Source organism: Protopterus annectens, chromosome 1.part1 (genome assembly GCF_019279795.1).
Source record: "Protopterus annectens isolate FY-2018-M chromosome 1.part1, PAN1.0, whole genome shotgun sequence".
NCBI lineage: Eukaryota > Metazoa > Chordata > Ceratodontiformes > Protopteridae > Protopterus > Protopterus annectens.
This window is the reverse complement of record NC_056726.1, coordinates 143,878,599-143,897,999: the sequence shown is the minus strand read 5'-3', so window position 1 is coordinate 143,897,999 and position 19,401 is coordinate 143,878,599. Positions and strand designations below refer to the sequence as shown.

At 38.1% G+C, this 19,401-nt stretch overlaps 1 protein-coding gene across 1 annotated transcript in view; it reads right to left on the bottom strand.

Moving 5' to 3' along the window:
* Positions 1–19,401, bottom strand: part of NKAIN2 (sodium/potassium transporting ATPase interacting 2) — a 2,790,781-nt gene that overhangs the window by 1,233,621 nt on the left and 1,537,759 nt on the right. The window contains exon 3 of the mRNA XM_044073873.1: positions 13,566–13,766. Coding sequence (XP_043929808.1) covers positions 13,566–13,751 — 186 coding nt within the window. The 5' untranslated portion in view covers positions 13,752–13,766. The remainder of the gene's footprint in view (positions 1–13,565; positions 13,767–19,401) is intronic.

Below are 19,401 nucleotides of genomic sequence, written 5' to 3'. Positions count from 1 at the left end.
GAGCACTGTGCAGTGTTGGCACACGTTTCATCCCTGATTGTCTAAACAGTAAGTCCTCTTGTTAATCCTAGTGCAAAAGCTGATTTATAAAATATGTACCCTTCTTATTTCCAGAGCAAAAAGCTGATCTAGCTTGCCCTTCTCATAAATTAGTATTCAAGGATTACTTGCTGCTATGGGCAGTCAATTTCCCAACATTTCACCCGCCAGCCTGATTGACACGGGCATCCTAGGGCAATGTAGTATTTGCCTCATGTATACTGAAAATCACTTGCTCCTACAGCAAACAAATACAGTATGTGAGAGATGTAACTATACCATGAAACTAGAATCAGTTCTCTCATGTAACAATACACAAGACATCATAGAGGTTGTCAGCACACATAACTCTCCTCTCACACAAGATAGGGTCACGACACACAAACTCACATAAGTGGAGGTACTTACCAAGAGCCTACCTAATGACCAGAGACCTCCCAAATACAAAGAACCCACACATACTGGTACATGAACATAATCCACCATTACACATAACAACATACATACCAGTGCCTCAACAATTAAGCCACTAATGCAAAACACCTCAAAACCTAATGTCCTGGTCATAAGCAACTCAATAGTGAGACGTACAGATGTCCCTCTCACCAGGTTAAACAAGGAGAAGGTCACAGTCAACTACCTGTGAGGTGCCAGTATCCGCCAAATCACACACGCACTCAAGTCACTCAACAACAATTACCATTTTGACCCTGTCATAGTACATGTCAGAGTGAATGACTTGAGATGTACCTCTCTAGATTATATGAAGAGAGACATGGCTAAACTCTCAGATTATGTGTCCCAGGCAGGTATGTCCCTAGACCTAAGCAGCATTCTACCTTTACCTAAGATTATGCCATAATGCAGGCAAAAAATGATTGATTTTAATAATTGGCTTAGCTTCTTGTGTCACTCTAGGGGCATCCAGTATCCGTCAGTCTGGGAAAACATGGTCACACCATGACCAGACCATGCTGTTTTGCCAGAGATGGCCTTCACCTGTCTCTTCAAAGCTTTTGGATACTGGCAAAGATGCTTATCTCCCCCATAAAACCTTTTTTAGGCAATATCAAAAACCCACTAGAGACAAACTGAAGGTCATGCTGTTTAATGCTAGGAGCTTAAACAGTAAACTGCGCTCCCTGGAAGCACTCCTCACCTTAGATGCTTAATGCTAGAACCCTAAACAGTAAACTGCACTCCCTGGAAGCACTCCTCACCTTGGAAGATGCTGACATCTGTGCAGTCACTGAGACTTGGTTCAAGGCCACCGAGAGCAACCCGACCATACAAGGCTACATGCAATGCCTTTCACACATTCAGACTTCAAAATGGGCATGAAAAAACAAAGGGGGAATTGTATCCATCTTCATTAAATTCAAATGCAACTCGATATTGGTAAACCAGTATGACTCTCTTGAGCTACTCCAGATCCAAATAACTATAGGCAAAATACCCTACCACATCCTCACCAGCTACCAATCAACCACCATAAGCCATGAAAAGAACACTGCCTACCTGGACTTGCTAGAGTCACTCAGTATACAGCCAAATATCTTGGTCAGGGGAGATTTCAGCTATCCTTCCATTGATTGGGCGACTTACATGAGCACATACACGATCATTATGAGGTTCCTGGACTTTGTTAATTCAAATGCCGTGGAACAGTTGGTCTGCACCCCACAAGGGGTTCAAATGTCCTAGACCTAGTGCTCACCAACATGGGGGTTCACTGCACTATGTCCTGTGTGTTGCCCTCCCTGGTAAGGTCAGACCATAAATCTTTTTTGTTTGAAGTAAAGCTCAAACCTGACTCCCCCACAGGAGCAAAGAAACTGAATTTTTTTCCAAAGCAAAGTATAGTCGAATAAAAGATGGTATAAAAAGTTTCAAAGCCCCTGCTAACATAGCAAACAATGATTCCTATGCAGAGGAATAATACACAAATGCCCTATATAGCCATTTAATCAAATTATTTATTTATTTTATTTATTTCCAGTTTGATGACTGGGGAGGTCCACTTGGCTCAAGAAGCCCGTTTTTAGTGGAGGCCCAGGGAGAAAAGCTCCATATTACATAGTAAAAATGAGCAAAATGTAATATTATATAGTAAAACTAAGCAAAGTATAATAGCAAAATAGAAGAACATACATTACATACTTATATACGAGATTAGAGAACAAGTTGTACAGAGGTTTAGTTGTACAGAGTTTGTAAATCATCTGTAAATGGATTATAAAAACTAACATTTGTAAGATGGCAGTAAATACATTTTTTCCCCAGAAAAGGGTTGAATAAAGGTGGAAAGTACATTATTTACAATGTATACATTCATGATATTGATGTAGTCAGAGAGAGGCAGTTGTATAATAGAAAAAGTGGAGTGCATACATTACATTACATTTTAGGTTAGGGATACGTTGATGTTCTTTGTTAAATAGCATCAAAATTGTGATGTTGGCAGTAGTGAGAATCATTCCCAGACGGGGGAGAGAGAAGACAGATAGTACACTATTTACAATATATACATTCAAGATACAGATGTTAAATTACGTTATACTCACAGTGAGGCAGCTGTTTAGAAAATCAGTATGGAGTAGAGTTACTTGTAGTAGAGTTATTAGCAGGTTAAGTAGGTAGAGTGCAATTACATTTCCAATTATGGGAGAGGTAGGAATGGAGCTGGGTTTTAAAGTGTTCAAAGTTTTCAAAAATTCTTAGAGAGGGAGGGAGAGAATTCCATTTTTGGCTAAGGAAAAGGATAGGAGAAGCTGACCAGCAGGATGGTTTGCTTTGTGTACAGTAATTAGATTTTGGCAGGCAGATCTTAGAGTTCTGTGTGGGGTGTATGATGGTAACATGTTTGTTAGTGCTGGGGATTTAGCTGGTTTAAAAAATTATCTTGTGGGCTGTAGTGAGTTGGAGGTAGTCAAGGTAGCTGGGAAGTTCTAGCCAATTTAGCAGGTGGAGAGATGTACAGTGGTGGAAGGAGTATTTGGATTTAGTGGCGAATTTTAAGATTTTGTTGTAACAGATTTACAGTTTGGAAGACATACAAGAAGACAGGTTGGTTAGTAGGGGAGCACCGTGCAATAGTGACGGTAGTAAGTAGGTAATGGCGAATGTTTGTCTTGTAAAAGGAGAGAGAAAGTGGGAGTTTCCGTACAGCATACCAAGTTTCTGATGTGTTTACTTAATATTTAGCTGAATATGAGTATTGAATTTTAGGTGTTCATCAATAGTAACCCCAAGAAGTTTAGCAAAAGGAACAACTTCTATGGTGGAGTTGGCATGGCTGATAATATTGAAAGATTTTTTTGTTGAGAGGGAGAGATTTTAAGGGAGAGAATAGTAGAATTTTGGATTTGTTGGCATTTAGAGAGAGGTGGTTTTGAAGCCTCCAGTTCTCAGTAGTTGAGAAGGCAGTTTGAGTTTTTGTTTGGAGCTCGGGGAGGTTAAATGTGGAGCAGACTAAAGTTGAGTCATCTGCATATTGTACTTAGTGTTAGAAATGGCTGCATGGAAATCATTAATAAATATATTAAAGAGCATTGGACTGAGTGGGGATCCCTGGGGTATCCCGGTCGGGGTAGGTAGGAAGGCTGAGGTGCCAGTTTGCCATTTTACAGCTTGAGATCCGTTAGATAAGGAGCTGTTGAACCAGGTTAGGGTGTTTTGAGAGAGATTAATGTTAGAAAGGTGGTTCAGGAGGTGGGTATGGGAGACTGTGTGAAAAGCCTTGGAGAGGTCTAGAAGGACTGTGGATACAATTTCTTCAGTGTCATGGGTGTGGTTTATTATGTTTAGGAAAGAGAAAAGAGCAGTTATTGTGCTATGGCCAGGACAGAAACCATGTTGTGTAGGGGTGAGGAGTTTGTTATTGGTAAGAAAAGGCATGAGCTGGAGGTGGATGCATTTTTCAAGAATTTTTGGAATTGGGGAGAGAATGGCTATGAGTCGGAAGTTTGAGATGTTATTATTTTTGCCTCCTTTGTGGAAGGGTAGGATAAAGGCTGCATGCCACAGTTTGAGGACATATGATTCCTGTATGGATCTATTAATGAGAATGCTAATGGGGATGGCAATACCATCAGCTGCAAGTTTTAGAAAGAGTGAGGGGATATTGTCAGGGGCATTGGAGCATGGCTTAAGTTTAGAGAGAAGTTTTTTATGTATGAGGTGGAGATGGGTTGAAGATGAAATATGGGAGGAGTGTTAGGGATGGAAGGTTAGGTAGAGGCTAGGGAAGAGGGTTTGAGTTGAGGGGAGGGGTTGTGGTTTGGGAACGTCTTAATGAGTTCTGGTATAGAGTTGGTAAAGAAGGAGTTGAACAGAGTGGCTATTTCTGGGTCATATTTATTGGTGTCAGGGAAAGGATTGTTTTTGGTACCTGGGTTCGGGAGAGAGTTGATTGAGTTGCAGAATTCTTTGGGGTTTTTGGAATGATTAGACTGGAGTTTAGAATAGTAAGATTGTTTATCTTTTATAATTTGTTTTTGGCTAGGTTGCCAAGTTGCTTATATTTAAGAAGGGTGTCAGGGTGCTTATTGTGATGGTAAAGTTTCCAGGTCTTGTCTCTTTGTTGCATAAGTGTTTTAGTATCTTTAGTTACTCATGGGGTAGAGTTGGGTTTTATTCATTTTGTTCTTGGTGGGGCTTAGGAGTTCAGGGTATCTAAGAATGTTGAGTTGAAGAATTTTAAGACGTTGTCTAGAGGAAGAGTTTTTAGATTGTCCCAATTTGTTAGTTTGAGGGAATTGGAGAAAGTTGTGGGGTTAAAGTTTGTAAGGTTTCATGTATGGGTATATTGGTGTAGGTGGGGGGTGGAGGGGGTTGGTTGATGGATGAAGGCTGGCAAGTGGTCACTAATGGAGTCTGGTAAGATGCCTGTGTGTGAGTTTTTATTTGGGTGGGAGACTAGGATCCAGTCAAGAGTGGAGCCTGGGGGTTGTTTTTATTGGGTCTGGCAATGGCATTTGTAAGTTGAGTGAAATTGAATAGATTGATAGATATGGAGGGGTTATTGGTATTAATTTTGTTCCAGTCAATGTTCACATTCCCTAATATGTATGTCTCAAGGTTAATATTAGTTGTGGCCCACAGAATAATTTCTTCAAGTGTAGTGGTATTGTTTCCAGGGAGGATAAAGAGGGCTATAACATAAATGCTTTTATAGTTATTTATCTTGAGTATTCCTATGACTAGTTCGGCGTTGTTGAACTGAGGAATAGGATTTTGGTAGACAGTGATGGAGAGTAGGCTAGAGTAGATTAAGGCTACTCTTCCTCCTTTCCTATTTTGGCAGTTATATCTGAGTGCTTGAAACCCAGGGGGTAGGATTTCAGTGTCAGAAATTTGGGGTTTTAGCTATGTCTCAGAGACAGCTACTATGTCTGGTAGGGTATGGTATAGCTAGGCATAGAAGTGGGCTGTTTTGTTTTTTAGACTCTGGGCATTAATGGTTAGTAGCTTGAGATATTTATTGTTGGTAATATTGGTTGTGATTGGGGGAGTAGGATTGGTGCTAGTCTTAGTTCCAGGGCTGGGGTGTATGTCTCCTGCTAAGCATAGGCAGTCAAATGAGGATGGGAGCAGGAGCTTGGGTTTGCTCCTTGAGTTTTGTGGGAAATGCAATATTGCTTTAGGTATGTGATGTTTTATTGAGGAGGGTATAATTTTTGGTTTGAAGTAGTGGAGTGGGTTTGGTTGAAATAGAGAGGAGGATATAGTGTGAAAGTGAGATCTGGTAGGATGAGGATGGGAGTTGGGAGTGGTGGCGGGGGATAGGAAAGAGGGGGGAGTTTGCAAGAGGAATAAGAGGTAGCATGGAATAGAGGAATTAGAAGACGTAAGCTGATAGAGAGGATGAGAAGGGTTTGTAAAAGTGGAGAAAGCATTGTTAATTGGTGTGAGTTAGGTATAAAGGAAGTAGTAGGATGTCAGGGGGTGTGTGAGAGTGTAAGAGGGAGGGGTAGAGATGTGAGTACAGGATCTTATGGTTTGGGATGGGGAGGGGGTGGTTACTTAGTGGAGGATAGCTGAGGGAGGGGATAATATGGAGATGTGATTGGACTGGCTGAGAGAGGAAGGGGAGGGGAATATTGTTTAGAATAAATGTAGGAGTAGTGGGGGTGGGTGGAAATTGGGGGCAGAGTAGGGTAGCGAAGTGAGCTCGCAGGGTGAATGGAGCGGGTAGAGCCAAGAGAGAGGATGGCTATCAGGCGTCATTCAGTGAAATGGTTTCAGGAACAAGGATACTTGGAGGGATTGCAGAAGCAGACAGCAGAGGTAAGTCCACACTGTGGAGTCAGGGGACAGAAGAAAAGTAGGATATACTGAGAGAAAGCAAGCCAGCAGAAAGAAATGTAGGACACACTTAAAGCAAGCAAGCCAGCAGAGTAGGATTTATAAGAAGGGAACGGGTCTGATTCAGGGGGAGCACGGGTTTACTGTAAAGTTTGAGTACAGATTATAGGTTGGTAGACAATGCGACCTAGTGGCAAAAGTGGAGAATGGCAGCTTATGACCCAGTATGGCCAAAAAATGGGTGTAGAATTTAGGGGAGTTTGAGGGGAAAAATAAAGGATCACCATAGGCAGCTTATCAGGCACGGAGGGAGTACATGCTCTACTGTATTGTGAACACAAAATAACAGTTAAACACAAGTACATACACTATATAAAAACAGACTTGAGGGAGCACTTCAGGAGTCCTGGTGTGGATATTCTTTCAGGGGAGTTGTCTTTGCAGAGTGTTATAGAGGGATGGAAGCACCTAGAGTTGCCCCAGTGCAGACAGCTGTAATAAAGATTGCAAGAAACCTGATTAGTTTATGCAACAGAGAAAAAGGAGCCACTAGGTAGAAAACAGAACAGAGACAAGACTAAGTATGACTACTAATACAAACATAAACTATATAAATGTAGTTGAAAGTTAAGCAAGAAATGCAAGTTAACTTTAAATAAAAAACTGGAATGCAGGGATTACAGAAATAATTTCACCAAAAGCTTGCAGTCAAGTTAATGCATTAGAAATATTGGTAACATACCACAGACTACAATGCATTCATTACAGATGGTTACAGCATAAGTAACAACTAAGCACTGCTTCACATTCCACAAGACACGGTTAGTTCATATCTACATTCCGCTGCTAACCGCTTAGCATGAACTCTTACCAAGACCAGCTGTGGTTAAGCAGGTTAACCAAAATGGAAAATAGGATTGTAAGTCAATCCCTGCTTGTATTGTAGGCACAGCAAACATTAAGATGGGTACTGCATTAAAAAAAGTAGAATGTCCGTTTCTGTTGTATGGCAGTACAGTAAATGTAGTGCAATAAACAGTGATACAGCGGGGGGAAGAGAACGGACTTAGCCTTTCCTTTTAAGTCTAAGCACATGGAGAGTCCGTGCCTGTCTTTCACTTAAAACCTGCTTCAAGGCAAGGGGATAGCCAATGGTGCAAGCAGCAGACCTACAGTTAAGTCTCTGAATCCGCTTCCACACAAAGTGATTACTGAAAGTGTTAACTGCGGAACGTAGTTAAGTCTAATACAGTTTGTTGAATCAGAAAGGCATTTAGCATTGCTGTTTATAGTTAAACTAGCTAGTAATTCACAACAAGCATTAAGATGGGTACTGCATTAAAGAAGCAGAATGTCCGATTCTGTTGTACGGCAGTACAGTAAATGTAGTGCAATATACAGGGAATATAGCTGTTGGAAAAGAACAGATTTAGCCTTTCCCTTTAGGTCTAAGCGCACAGAAAGTCTGTGCCTGTTTTTCACTTTAAACCTGCTTCTAGGCCAGGAGATGGTCTATGGTGTGAGCAGCAGACCTACAGTTAAGCCGCTGAATCTGCTTCAGCACAAAGTGATTAAAGAAAGTGTTAGCCACGGAACGTAGTTAAGTCTAATACAGTTTGTTGAATGAGAAAGACATTTAGCACTGCAGTATATGGTTAAAGTAACAAGTAAAGCACAGTTGTATTGACTCAGTTTACCTGACAGGAATACAACCAGGTCCTCTAGAATAAACAAGTCACCGTGGTGGACTGTAAGTATAAATATGTTATACAACAAAAGAAAGAAACTGATATCTAAGAACAAGAGGGAACTTACTCAACAGAGGAAAATACCCTCCACCACTTGAACAAGCAAATCAGATATCTTGTAAAGTTCTCTAAGGCTAGTTACAAGACTAAATTGACATCCCTAGCTAAAGACAATCATATGGCATTCTTTAGCTACATACGAAACCTGTAAGGGAATGCCCAGCTGTGTGCCAAATTTATACTGGACAGTACCACTCACACTGAACCTCAGGAAATTGCCAACCTGCTAGCTAACAGACTTGGCAATAATTTCACCCCCAGACCCCACCAACTAAACCAGAAAGCATTGCTGCCACCAGTCTGCTACCAAGTATCTCCAAAGAACAGGTCATACAAGCACTCTCCAAGACCAAAAACATGGCCTCTATGGGACCAGATACCATCCCAGGATGCTTGCTAAACAATATAAAACAAGACCCAGTGGAACCACTTGGCAGTCTCTTTAACCATAGCCTGAACACTGGCTTTATTCTGGCAGAGTGGAGAACAGCAACAGTAATCCCCTTGCACAAAGTAGGGAGGGGGGGCATCAACCGACCCTTGAAAACTATTGGTCTATAATCCTAACCAGCTTTATCTGCGAGGCCATGGAAAGAATCATCATGGATCAATAAGGGCATAGTTGACCTTCAAACTCTCAACCTGACCCAGTTTGGTTTCATCAAGCAAGCTTGCTTATTAAACCTGGTGGACTTCTTTATGATTGTCACTAAAGTCCTGGAGAAGGGCAAAGCAGTACATGGTACCTATCTTGATTTAGCCAAGGCTTTTGACACAATATCCCATGCAGGAATCATTGAGAAAGTCTCCCACTGAGGATTAACCCATATATCACTAGATGGGTGACCAACTGCCTCACCAACAGAATGCATAATGTCAAAGCTGGGGAGGTCACCTACACCAATGGACCAGTTGCTAGTGGGTACCACAAGGATCTGTTCTGGGCCCTCTACTGTTTAGAATCTATTTCCCTGAAGTCCAGGTTAGAGAAGATGGCCTGTTGCTTACTGAGTTTGCAAATGACTGTAAACTGGGCACAATAACACAGTCTCCCAATGATGGTTAACATATTACAGAAAGGGTTGACTCAGACAAATGATTGGTGCCAAAGTCACAGAGTAAACATAATGCAAAAAAAATGCCTCATTATCCCCTTTGCCAAAACAGTAGCCCCTGATAATTATGATATAGATAGCACTTCTCTAAGCACAAACTCAGTGGTGAGAGACTTGGAAACACAGGATGATAGTAATCTAAACTTCGATCACCATGTGTCCATATTGATGAGGAAAGCCTTCTATATTGCGCATCTCATAATTAAGGGCATCACATCCAAGACCAAGGAGGTTATAACTCCATTGCACTTGACCCTTATCAGACCACTAATTGAGTACAATGCTCCCTTCTGTATGCATCTCATCAGACACCTGCAGCAAATGGAGAGACCACAGAGGCTTCTAACCAAGAGAATCCAGGTCCTCCAAAGCATGACCTACATGAAAAGACTGAAAGAGCTGTCACTATACTCTGTATCATACAGGCTGCTGACAGGCAACCGTGGCTAGCCTACAGAGGACTCCCTGACCCTGCCCTAATGAAAATGCTGTACAACCACAAATCAAATGTGACAAGAGTCACTCACTCCAGGCATCTGAACCTGTCCTGTGACAACATGTTGGAGAAACAGATATATCTCCCAGAGATTGTCACTCCTCTGTAATAAGCTCCCACTTGACATGAAGCAGACCTCCCCAATGACCCTATTTAACAGCAGCCTTGACAATTGGATAGGGTATAAGTTCAGCCTGGGGGTGACACTTATGTCCCTCATGGACAGGGGCAGTCAGTACTGATCTTAGAATTACACTTCTAACAATGTCATCTAACTATGGTCAATTAGGGTACAAGAGTTTTTACATGGCTAGGCTTGTAAAGTCCATAGGGTCATTAGCCTATTAATCTCCTATGAAGCTATGAACTAATAAAGAGGGACTAAGCCACATAAATGTTATTATATTAAATGAATTGATGATGCCTTTGAGGGATTATAACATTAGCATAACTGGATGAAAATTCTTGACAGGGGATGAACCTTATAAATGTAAAGCGTGATTGAGAGATAATGATGACTGAATTTTAGAATTTCTCTTTATGTGATGCGTTTGAAGCACCAGGAAGTACATTGTGAATTATTTTACATCAGTCTTGAGGACTTTAGTGTTACAAATAAACTAAAGTAATGAGTGAGTTAGGAGATCTGAGATGGAGACTTTGTGACAGCTAGTTACCATTGGCGTCCATGAAATGTATGTGATACAAGAATTGGACATATTGCTCGTAGACAAACTAGTTAATTTTATAAACATATTAGTGGGCCAGTGTTGCTAAAGGTTAGAACTTTCCCTGGTACTGTCTGATCCAGGCATCTTGTGGAATCACCGCTAATTTGATACCATGGCCTATGTTTCTGTGACTCATCGCTACTGACTGGCTGCTCATGAGTAGCCATTGTGTGAATGGGCCATAAAGTGAATGTTTGCCTGAAAGTAGAAAAGTAAATATAAGTTCTTAGTCAAGGAAATGTTTTACACATCAAAGTATTAACATAATGTTAAAAAAATTAAATTTGGAAAAGGAAAAGGAATCACAGCTAAGAGAACAAAGGACGTATATACATATTTTGATAAAGCTGTTCCATCTCTCAGGCAGCATCCTACCTTTGTAAGGTGAGCAGCCTTCTGACTCTTGAGCTCATGAATGGAGTATAGCAATTGCAGGTATATATCACACAGGTGAAACAGAACTTTCACAAATTGTACTTACCTTCAGTGAGGCAGCACTACACTCAACAGGAAACCTTTCACAGTGTGGCACATATTAAAATGTAGTGAAAGGTAAATCCACAGTGTAATATACATGCTGTATAAAGGTATGGCAACTCTAATTCCTGTACAACACATGCAGGTTGGCTGGGAGGGAGGAAGTGAGGGAACAAAGCACATTAAATTCTAAATTCCATGCAAGAGGTACTACTCCAGATAAGTTATCTAATCTAACTAAAATAAAGAAGTAAAACACCTAGTTGCACCAGTGAGAAATTATTCCACATAGCTGCACCATTTAAAAGTCACCACAACTCACAGAAAGGAACGTTACCCAAATGAGCCATCTCCAAAATTACCAAAAGTGTCAGTGCAGAAAATATAGATAACAGGACTGTAATATGTTTTTGTTCATGTTGTGAAACTGAAATTCAAGTTCTGCTTGTGATCAAAAACAAACCTTCAAAGATGAATTTTTAATCCTGATTTTCCATGGGGTGGCACACACTCCATGCACCATTCTTCAACCCCTGAAAGAAATCTAGTCTGGTCTCTGTCACTATGCCTTGAAAAGGAGAATTTCTCCTGCTGTGACCCCTTTCAAAAACTGTGCATTTTTGCAGTCAGCAATGACCACAATATCATCTGTTGTACTTAATGCATACTATATGAGACTATCAGTTTGGTTGCAAACACTGATTCAGGTCAGAGCAATCATTTGAGTTCTTGCATCTAATATGCAAACAGGCGTATATAACATATCAACAACTTCTTCAAAAGAAATGTGAAAATATTCCGGGCACAAGTGAATGGCAAGTAAAGTCTGGCACATACGTCAAATAAATTGCTTTGCTAATATTCAAGTGAAAGTTGGAAACACTTCTTGTTCTATTTTAAAACAAAGTGTTTACTATCTGGTATACCTGTAGTAGTTGTAATGATCAGGCTATAACTATTTCAAGTTACTCACTTCTTGTGTAATCATTCCTTTTTATTAACCTAGCACTACATTTCAAAATAATATTTTTTGTCTCTATTATTACTTAATGCTTAAAATAAATATTACAAGTAAAAGATAACTCAATCAACATTCATTTTCATGGTTAATCTTAAGAATTGTAACACTAAAGATAAAGCATAAAATGAAGTTCACAAACGATAAAACATAATTAAAATGCAGACTAAAACTTGGGATTTAGAAGCTATATATAAATAAAGTATTTTTCAAGCTTTTCATTTTGCAATAGAGTGTGATAATAATAGACATTGTACATTAACTCTGCATTACACACTGGTATGTAAAGTATCCAAAATGGCTGTATGTGCAATGAAAGGATCTAGAATACATATGCATTTTAGCAGCTCAGCAGATTTTGTGTCTCTGTTTTTACATGTATGTGGGTATATTTGTGCATGTCTGAAAATGAGGGGAACAAATACACATTATGTATGTATATATATATATATATATATATATATATATATATATACACACACACACACACACACACACACACACACACACACACACACACACACGCGCACACACAAAGTATGGAACCATTGTAACAGCTAACCACAAACAGTATACAAAAATAACAGTTTAAATGACATACTGCTAACCAACTTCAATTAGGTTTTATACTAAATATCAAATCTTGCCACATATAAATTATATAGAACAAAACAGCTAATCCCAGCAAATTGTAGGGCATTATACAACAGAATTACTTTGTTTATCAGTATAAGCAAATTACTCCTTACAGAGCTATGTATTTGTGTTGTGTGAAAAACACATATATAAGTTCAGATGCACATACGCACACACTCATGTATATGCATGTACAAATACACACACAAACACACGCGCACACACACACACACACACACACACACACACACACACACACACACACACACACACACACACACACACACACAGACACACAGACACACACACATCAAACACAAGGACGTAACAAGCCAGAGCTGCATATATAAAGATTCCCTGTCTTACTTTATTTTTGGACTGTAGCATGCATCAGAACTGTACCCTTTCTGGAACAGCCACAACAAACCAGTATACTATTATGCCATTTTATATCAGGGCAGTTGAACAGTTAAAGTGTTAGATAAATGTATTTATTTATTTGCAGTTTGTTAACCAGGAAAGTCCACTGGGGTGTACAGAGCCCATTTTCAGTGGAGGCCTGAGGAGAAAAGATCCTCAGTAAAATAAAAAGTACAATTAAAATAAATCAAAACTAAACCTTTCTCAAATTCTTGTCTAAGTTTGAATTAACAATAGTTCAGAGTGTCATTAATGGTAAATTTGAGACACAATGCACATAATATCGCCATAAAACAGATGCAAATTAAAGACAGAACTAAAAATAAAGCATAGTCTACACTGCAGTTATATAGTAGTCTGAGCCATCCTACTTGTTGTAATAGTTTCATGAATTCAGGGCTTTCTTCTTGACAGAGTACATCATGAAGACTGAAAATCATTTATTGGTGTTTGGCAAAATGTACTATTTCTTTCCTATTGGATGTAAGCATGCCCTTTGACTAAAATGTTGGTACTTACAGACAGAATGATTTGCAGTGAACTGTGTGCCACTTCTACATATTGGTAGTCCAGTAAACATTTGGAAACAGTGATGTAACGGTGATGCTCTGGTGCCCAGTCAGGAGTTGGCGTTACTGACGTCACTATACACCCCGGCCCATTTTCCATCCACCATGAGCGATGCATGGAAATGTTGAAGGTCATAATGAGGTCTCGGACCTGGAAGAAAAGGAAAAAAAAAACTTGAGCCTTCAATTGTAAATGTATGGATCATTTTGTTGTGTTCTGCACTAATTACAAGTCGTCGTTTTTATAGGTGGAATTTGCAAGAATGTCATTAGATAAATCCCTTGAAAAGCTACACTCTCAAGTCTTGTTTTGTGAAGTGATGAATAAAACTATGCATAATAAACAGTTGTTATGTTACCATGATAAAAAGTCTTCAATGTATTTTATGTATCAGACATGAGAAAGTAAAGTTAGCATATATAAAAAATGTATGTAGGCTTGAAATAACATTTGCATATTAATGATTCACATTTTAAGCTGCCACTCATTATGTGACTCACATTCAAGGCTGGAAAGGTGAAAGAAAACACTTCTTGGATGTATTGTTTTGGGTATCATAAAATCTTACCTTAAGATCTATACGCTATAAATACTATAAATGGTGGGACCAACACTGTCATACATTGTCTTTATTTGTACCTTTAGACACTAGTAGACACTGGCTTCAATGTACTGATCTGTCATACTATCATGGATTAGTGTGTGCATCATCACCAAAACTGGAAAAACTGTATATGTGTATTCCAGCAATGGAATCAGATATTGTGCATGATAACAAAACATACATGTGACTTTTTTAAACATGGAATATAGTTTATTACTATCCAATATTTTCCTCTTCTGTAACAGTGTCTAAATGTTAACAATCAGCTTTCAGTTTTCCTGGACACATTTATTGATGGTAATTCAAATTTCACAATTATTAACTTACATAGAGGGTGATGTATACATTTTTAAGCAGGCTTTATCTATTTTAGCAGTGAAATTTGTGATGCAGTGAGAGAGTGAAACTTATAACATAATGGGGTTTTCCATTACGTTTACGCACACCTTCTTGGAGGCATTCAGAATGTAATTGCTTAAACTGTAAGGCTTCATCCCAGATATGGTTTCTATATATTATGAGAGTAGTAAGAATAACATTCCATATAGTGGTTAAACTGCTGATATCCTGATCATTACATAATATATAGTAGTGAATGGATTAATGTAAGTTACAGGGCCATCATTCAATCAAAAAGTTTTGGGGCTGTTTCAGACTTAGCTAACACCTAAATAATAATATATCGTATTCTTTAGCACATTCACAACTTTAAAAAATTAATAGAAAATGGCCTGGTACAAACAAAACAGAAGACAGCACTGTAGTGATAGATAACAAACACTTTAAGTAAAGTTACACTTCTCTAAAAAGGTTGTAGACAGCGCCCACTGTTTTTGTTATGCAGCTTCTCATCCCATTATTTATCATTTTCAGCTTGAATTATCCATTGCTTCATATTACTGTGATATTGTTCTTGTCCCTTTGACATGGACATCCCTATATGCAGTTGCAAGTGGTTCATGTATTATTCAGTTGTGGCCTGCATATCAATGGAGCTGTATCAGATTTATAATTCACATACATATATTCATACAACAGAACCAGATAAAATATATACTAAACTACACTGTAGCCATAGCAACCCCCCTAAATCCAGATCTACATTGAATCAAAAAGAAGACAGAAATAAACAAACTGATAAAAATAAACAGAGACCACATCCTAGTCACCATACGCAAAAAAAATGCACAACACACACCTTATATACAAGACCCACAATGCATACACATCCAAAAATGCTATGAAAATCTATAACACTACACAGCAAAGCATTAAGCTATGACAAACTCACACAGCATGATCACAGTGGTTAGCATTACTGCCTAACAGCACTTTTCTCTTCAGGTTGGTTCTTGACTGGGTTGCTTTCTGTCTGGAGTCTGATCTTCCTTCTTATGTCCATGTAGGTATTAATGGAGTGGGAGGGTGGCATAATGGTTAAGGTGTTTACCTTACAGACACAACATGCAGGGTTTGATTCTCACAGGGGGCTAATTGGCTAGGCGTAAAATGGTCCACAAGGGCAATTAGCCTAGTACTAATCTATGAACCTACAAACCTATGGAGTGCTCTAGTTTCTTCTCTCATCCCAAAGGTGTGCCATAAGTGAACTAACGATCATACAAATTGCCCACATGTGTGCATGTCATTTTGTGTGTGTGTGTGTGTGTGTGTGTGTGTGTGTGTGTGTGTGTGTGTGTGTATGTGTGTGTGTGCCTGAATGTGTGCATGCTGGAATAGGCTATCAACCTAGCAGGATTTAAAGTCTATACCTTGGTCCCCTATGACCATTAACTGGCTTAATCAGGCAATCTGAGAATGAATGCGTGAAGGAATTAATACCACTCCTAAAACCCCTTTCACTTGCCTACTGAGAAAAATAGTGCCACTCATAAAACAAATGTGCAGAAATCAAATCTGTCCTCAAGTTAATGGCACAAAATTTGAGAATAAGTATGCAAATGATTGGGTGAAAACTATTCCTGCAAGTACAGCTAATTCACTTACATAGTTAAAAAGGAAATACCTACCGAAAACAAATATGCAAAAACCAAATCTGCCCTTAGAATAACAGATGAAAATAAATGATAAACGTCATGCAAATTAAAACTAACAAAAGAACCACAAGCATTAAATCAGAATATAGCATTGTTAGCACAATTAACCCTTCCAAAATAAAATAAAATAAAATAATTAACATTAATCTAAATGACATATCATTACTATAACATTCTACATATAATGTTAAAGATACTGTGTAAGAGCTACAGCAAAATTACCTCAGATCTACAGGCACAAGGCAACACAAGTGAGATCCTGTTCATTGAATCCTATCCAAATTATCTAAAAAGAGAATCGGTATCATTCCACAGTCATTGCACTCTTTACCTAAGCTAACAGCCAGGTAAAGAAATAGCAGAGGAGTGCTGTCAGTGGTCAAACCACATCAGTGACAACCTCTCCAAACCCATATGATCAGGAAGCTGATTTGTGAAGTACAAACAGTACATTCATTTAAGAATAATTTCTTGCTGTCTACCTTTGATATCGCAATCGGCTATGAACAAAATTATCATTTCCATTGTTAATGCCCATAGTTTAATGGATAATTCTTATGTAAGACTTCACTATTATTGAGGAAACTGAAAATACCGCCCTCCTTTATTCAATTTACATCAGTCTGAATACCTTCACCTATCTCAGAACCTACAAGACTTTACCCTGCTTCTGATAAGCACTCTATCCTTGATTAGGTCTGTTGTAGCAACATCTGGAAATGATCAATATATGTGGTTGGTGCTTCTATAGTTGGTGCCCACTGCATTATCACTTTACTTTATCCTGATAAAAGACAACATTAAAAATGCAAGACAATCTTGATAATCTTTTATAGAGTCATTTACTGTGCTCCTAAACCACAGCTGTGTTATGAACTTGCAAATAATAATTGGATATGTGCCACTTTCTGGATGAGCACATCGCTGATCTACAATGAACCCAAACATTTTACTGACATTACAGTATAGGAATTATCCACTTAGAAATTACAAAGTCAGCAGAAAATCAGCATGCTAGAGCCATAATGGACTTGGTCAAGGGATTTTTACCTGCAAAAAACAAACAAAAAAAAACTTGGGTATAACATAAAAGCACTTCACATCACACCTGGCTAGGACCAGTATTTGCTGGTTTGCAACCAAGTAAAGGATAAAAAACAAAACCAGAATCCTAAAACTACATTTGCTTTCTATGCTTGCTAATGGAAAAGGATTCTTAAGATAGGTGAACAGTCTGAAAGGAAGATCCAAACATATTAAGAACTAGATTATTAATGTGATGGCTACTACATTGCGAAAGCACAGCAGTTAGTTGAACTGTTGACCCAGTACTTTGCATCTCATGTCTGTAACAGCAATTAACCTTCTTAGCTACACCTGAGATGACACCAGAGTATGTCTTTTTTTTCTCCCTCATTTTCAAGTTATTAAGTTCTCTGAGGTGTTGCATTCTACAGTAAATTGAGGGTTACGTGAAATTCTTAGCTATAGCCATTAAGTATTTAATAGTATATATAAATTTTATAGGGCATGCAGATCCTTTATTTTATTCCATTAAAGCATATTATCAACCCTTCTCTCTTCAAGTGTGGTATTTATTAGAAGACAGACTCATGATAATATAAAAATAATAATTACTTTAATAGATTACGCAAGCACCAGTAACTAAAAATAATGGCTCTAATTAATTTAGAGTTAGAAAAAAAAGCATTTGAGTCTTTGAATTGGACATATTTGTTTAAGGTTGGACAAACTACTGGATTTTTTGATAGATTTTTCTCCCCAGGCATACCCTTGAAAAGGGCTCATGCCTAGCCGGACATATTCTGGTTAACAAATGTCAAAATAAAATAAATAAATGAATACATTTATTGAGTTGTTACCTCAACTATTTATTAACTCCAAATTTTAGGTCAAAATTGTGTAATTTTTATTACAAGAAATAAATATCAAAATACACAAAACAAGGATGTTCTTTGTTTCTGTTATTATTCAGTATTGTTGTCAAGCCATTTCCAAATTTCATAAGACAAATAAAAAAAATTCAAAGCAACAATATGGCTAAAAATAAAGCACAGATAGAAACATTTATTCATCAATAGCCAATGAATAAAAGTTTCTATTTGTGCTTTATTTGAGCTTGTTTTGAACTTTGGATTTTGAATTTTTATCAGAGTCAGTATTTACCTGCTTGAATTTTCTCTTATGTTTTGCATTAAATAAGAAACAATGGAGGCAGAGTTATCATCTACCTATCAGTCTAAATTCTGCCTATTTGTCTATGACACTTTATTAACAGTTTATGATATTAATCTTAATTGGAATGAATCAGCAAATTTGAAAAGTATCTAATCTGTGGTTTAATTCTAAAGATGAAACAAACAAAAAAAAAAATCAAAACAAGTTATATTAGTAAATCTTAATTCATAAGGTAACAAAATCAATTACATAATATAGTCTGAAATAAAAAGAAATCAAATATTGATGGATTGGACACTCTAAATTGGCCCTAGGTGTGAGTGTGTGCATGTATGTGCCTTTTGTGGAAGGTTGGGCGCCGGGCTGGCAACTCGACACTGTAAAACTCCACTGCCAATCATGAGTGGACAGGTGATCCGCTGTGGCGACCCCTAACCGGGAAAAGCCGAAAGAAGAGGACCAGTAATAAATAATCAGTTACGAGAATTCAGCACAGGAATTTTCAGTTACTATTAAGAAATGGAATGCCTATTATTTTCTTATGAAGGCAGACTTCAGATGGTTAAAGTTATTATATTCCATATATTAATATATATCATTTAAACATTTTCACTAATAGCTGATAAATTAGTGCAAAAAAGTAAAATAAAATATTCTAAAACTGTTTATGGTACTCTTGAAGCCCATAATTGCTGTAAATAATCATATTAGATACTGGAATAAAGGTGTATTGAATTTCTTGATACAGAGTATTATTCAATTCCTCCAGCTTTCAAAACAATGAATAAAAACAACAACAAAAAATGCACCCCCATGTTACTGGCTACATCCCCACACTCCCTGCTAATTATATATACTAACAGCAAGATTGCACAATATTGTAAAAAATGCACATTCTCAAACCCTGAGAATTGTGTAATATTTT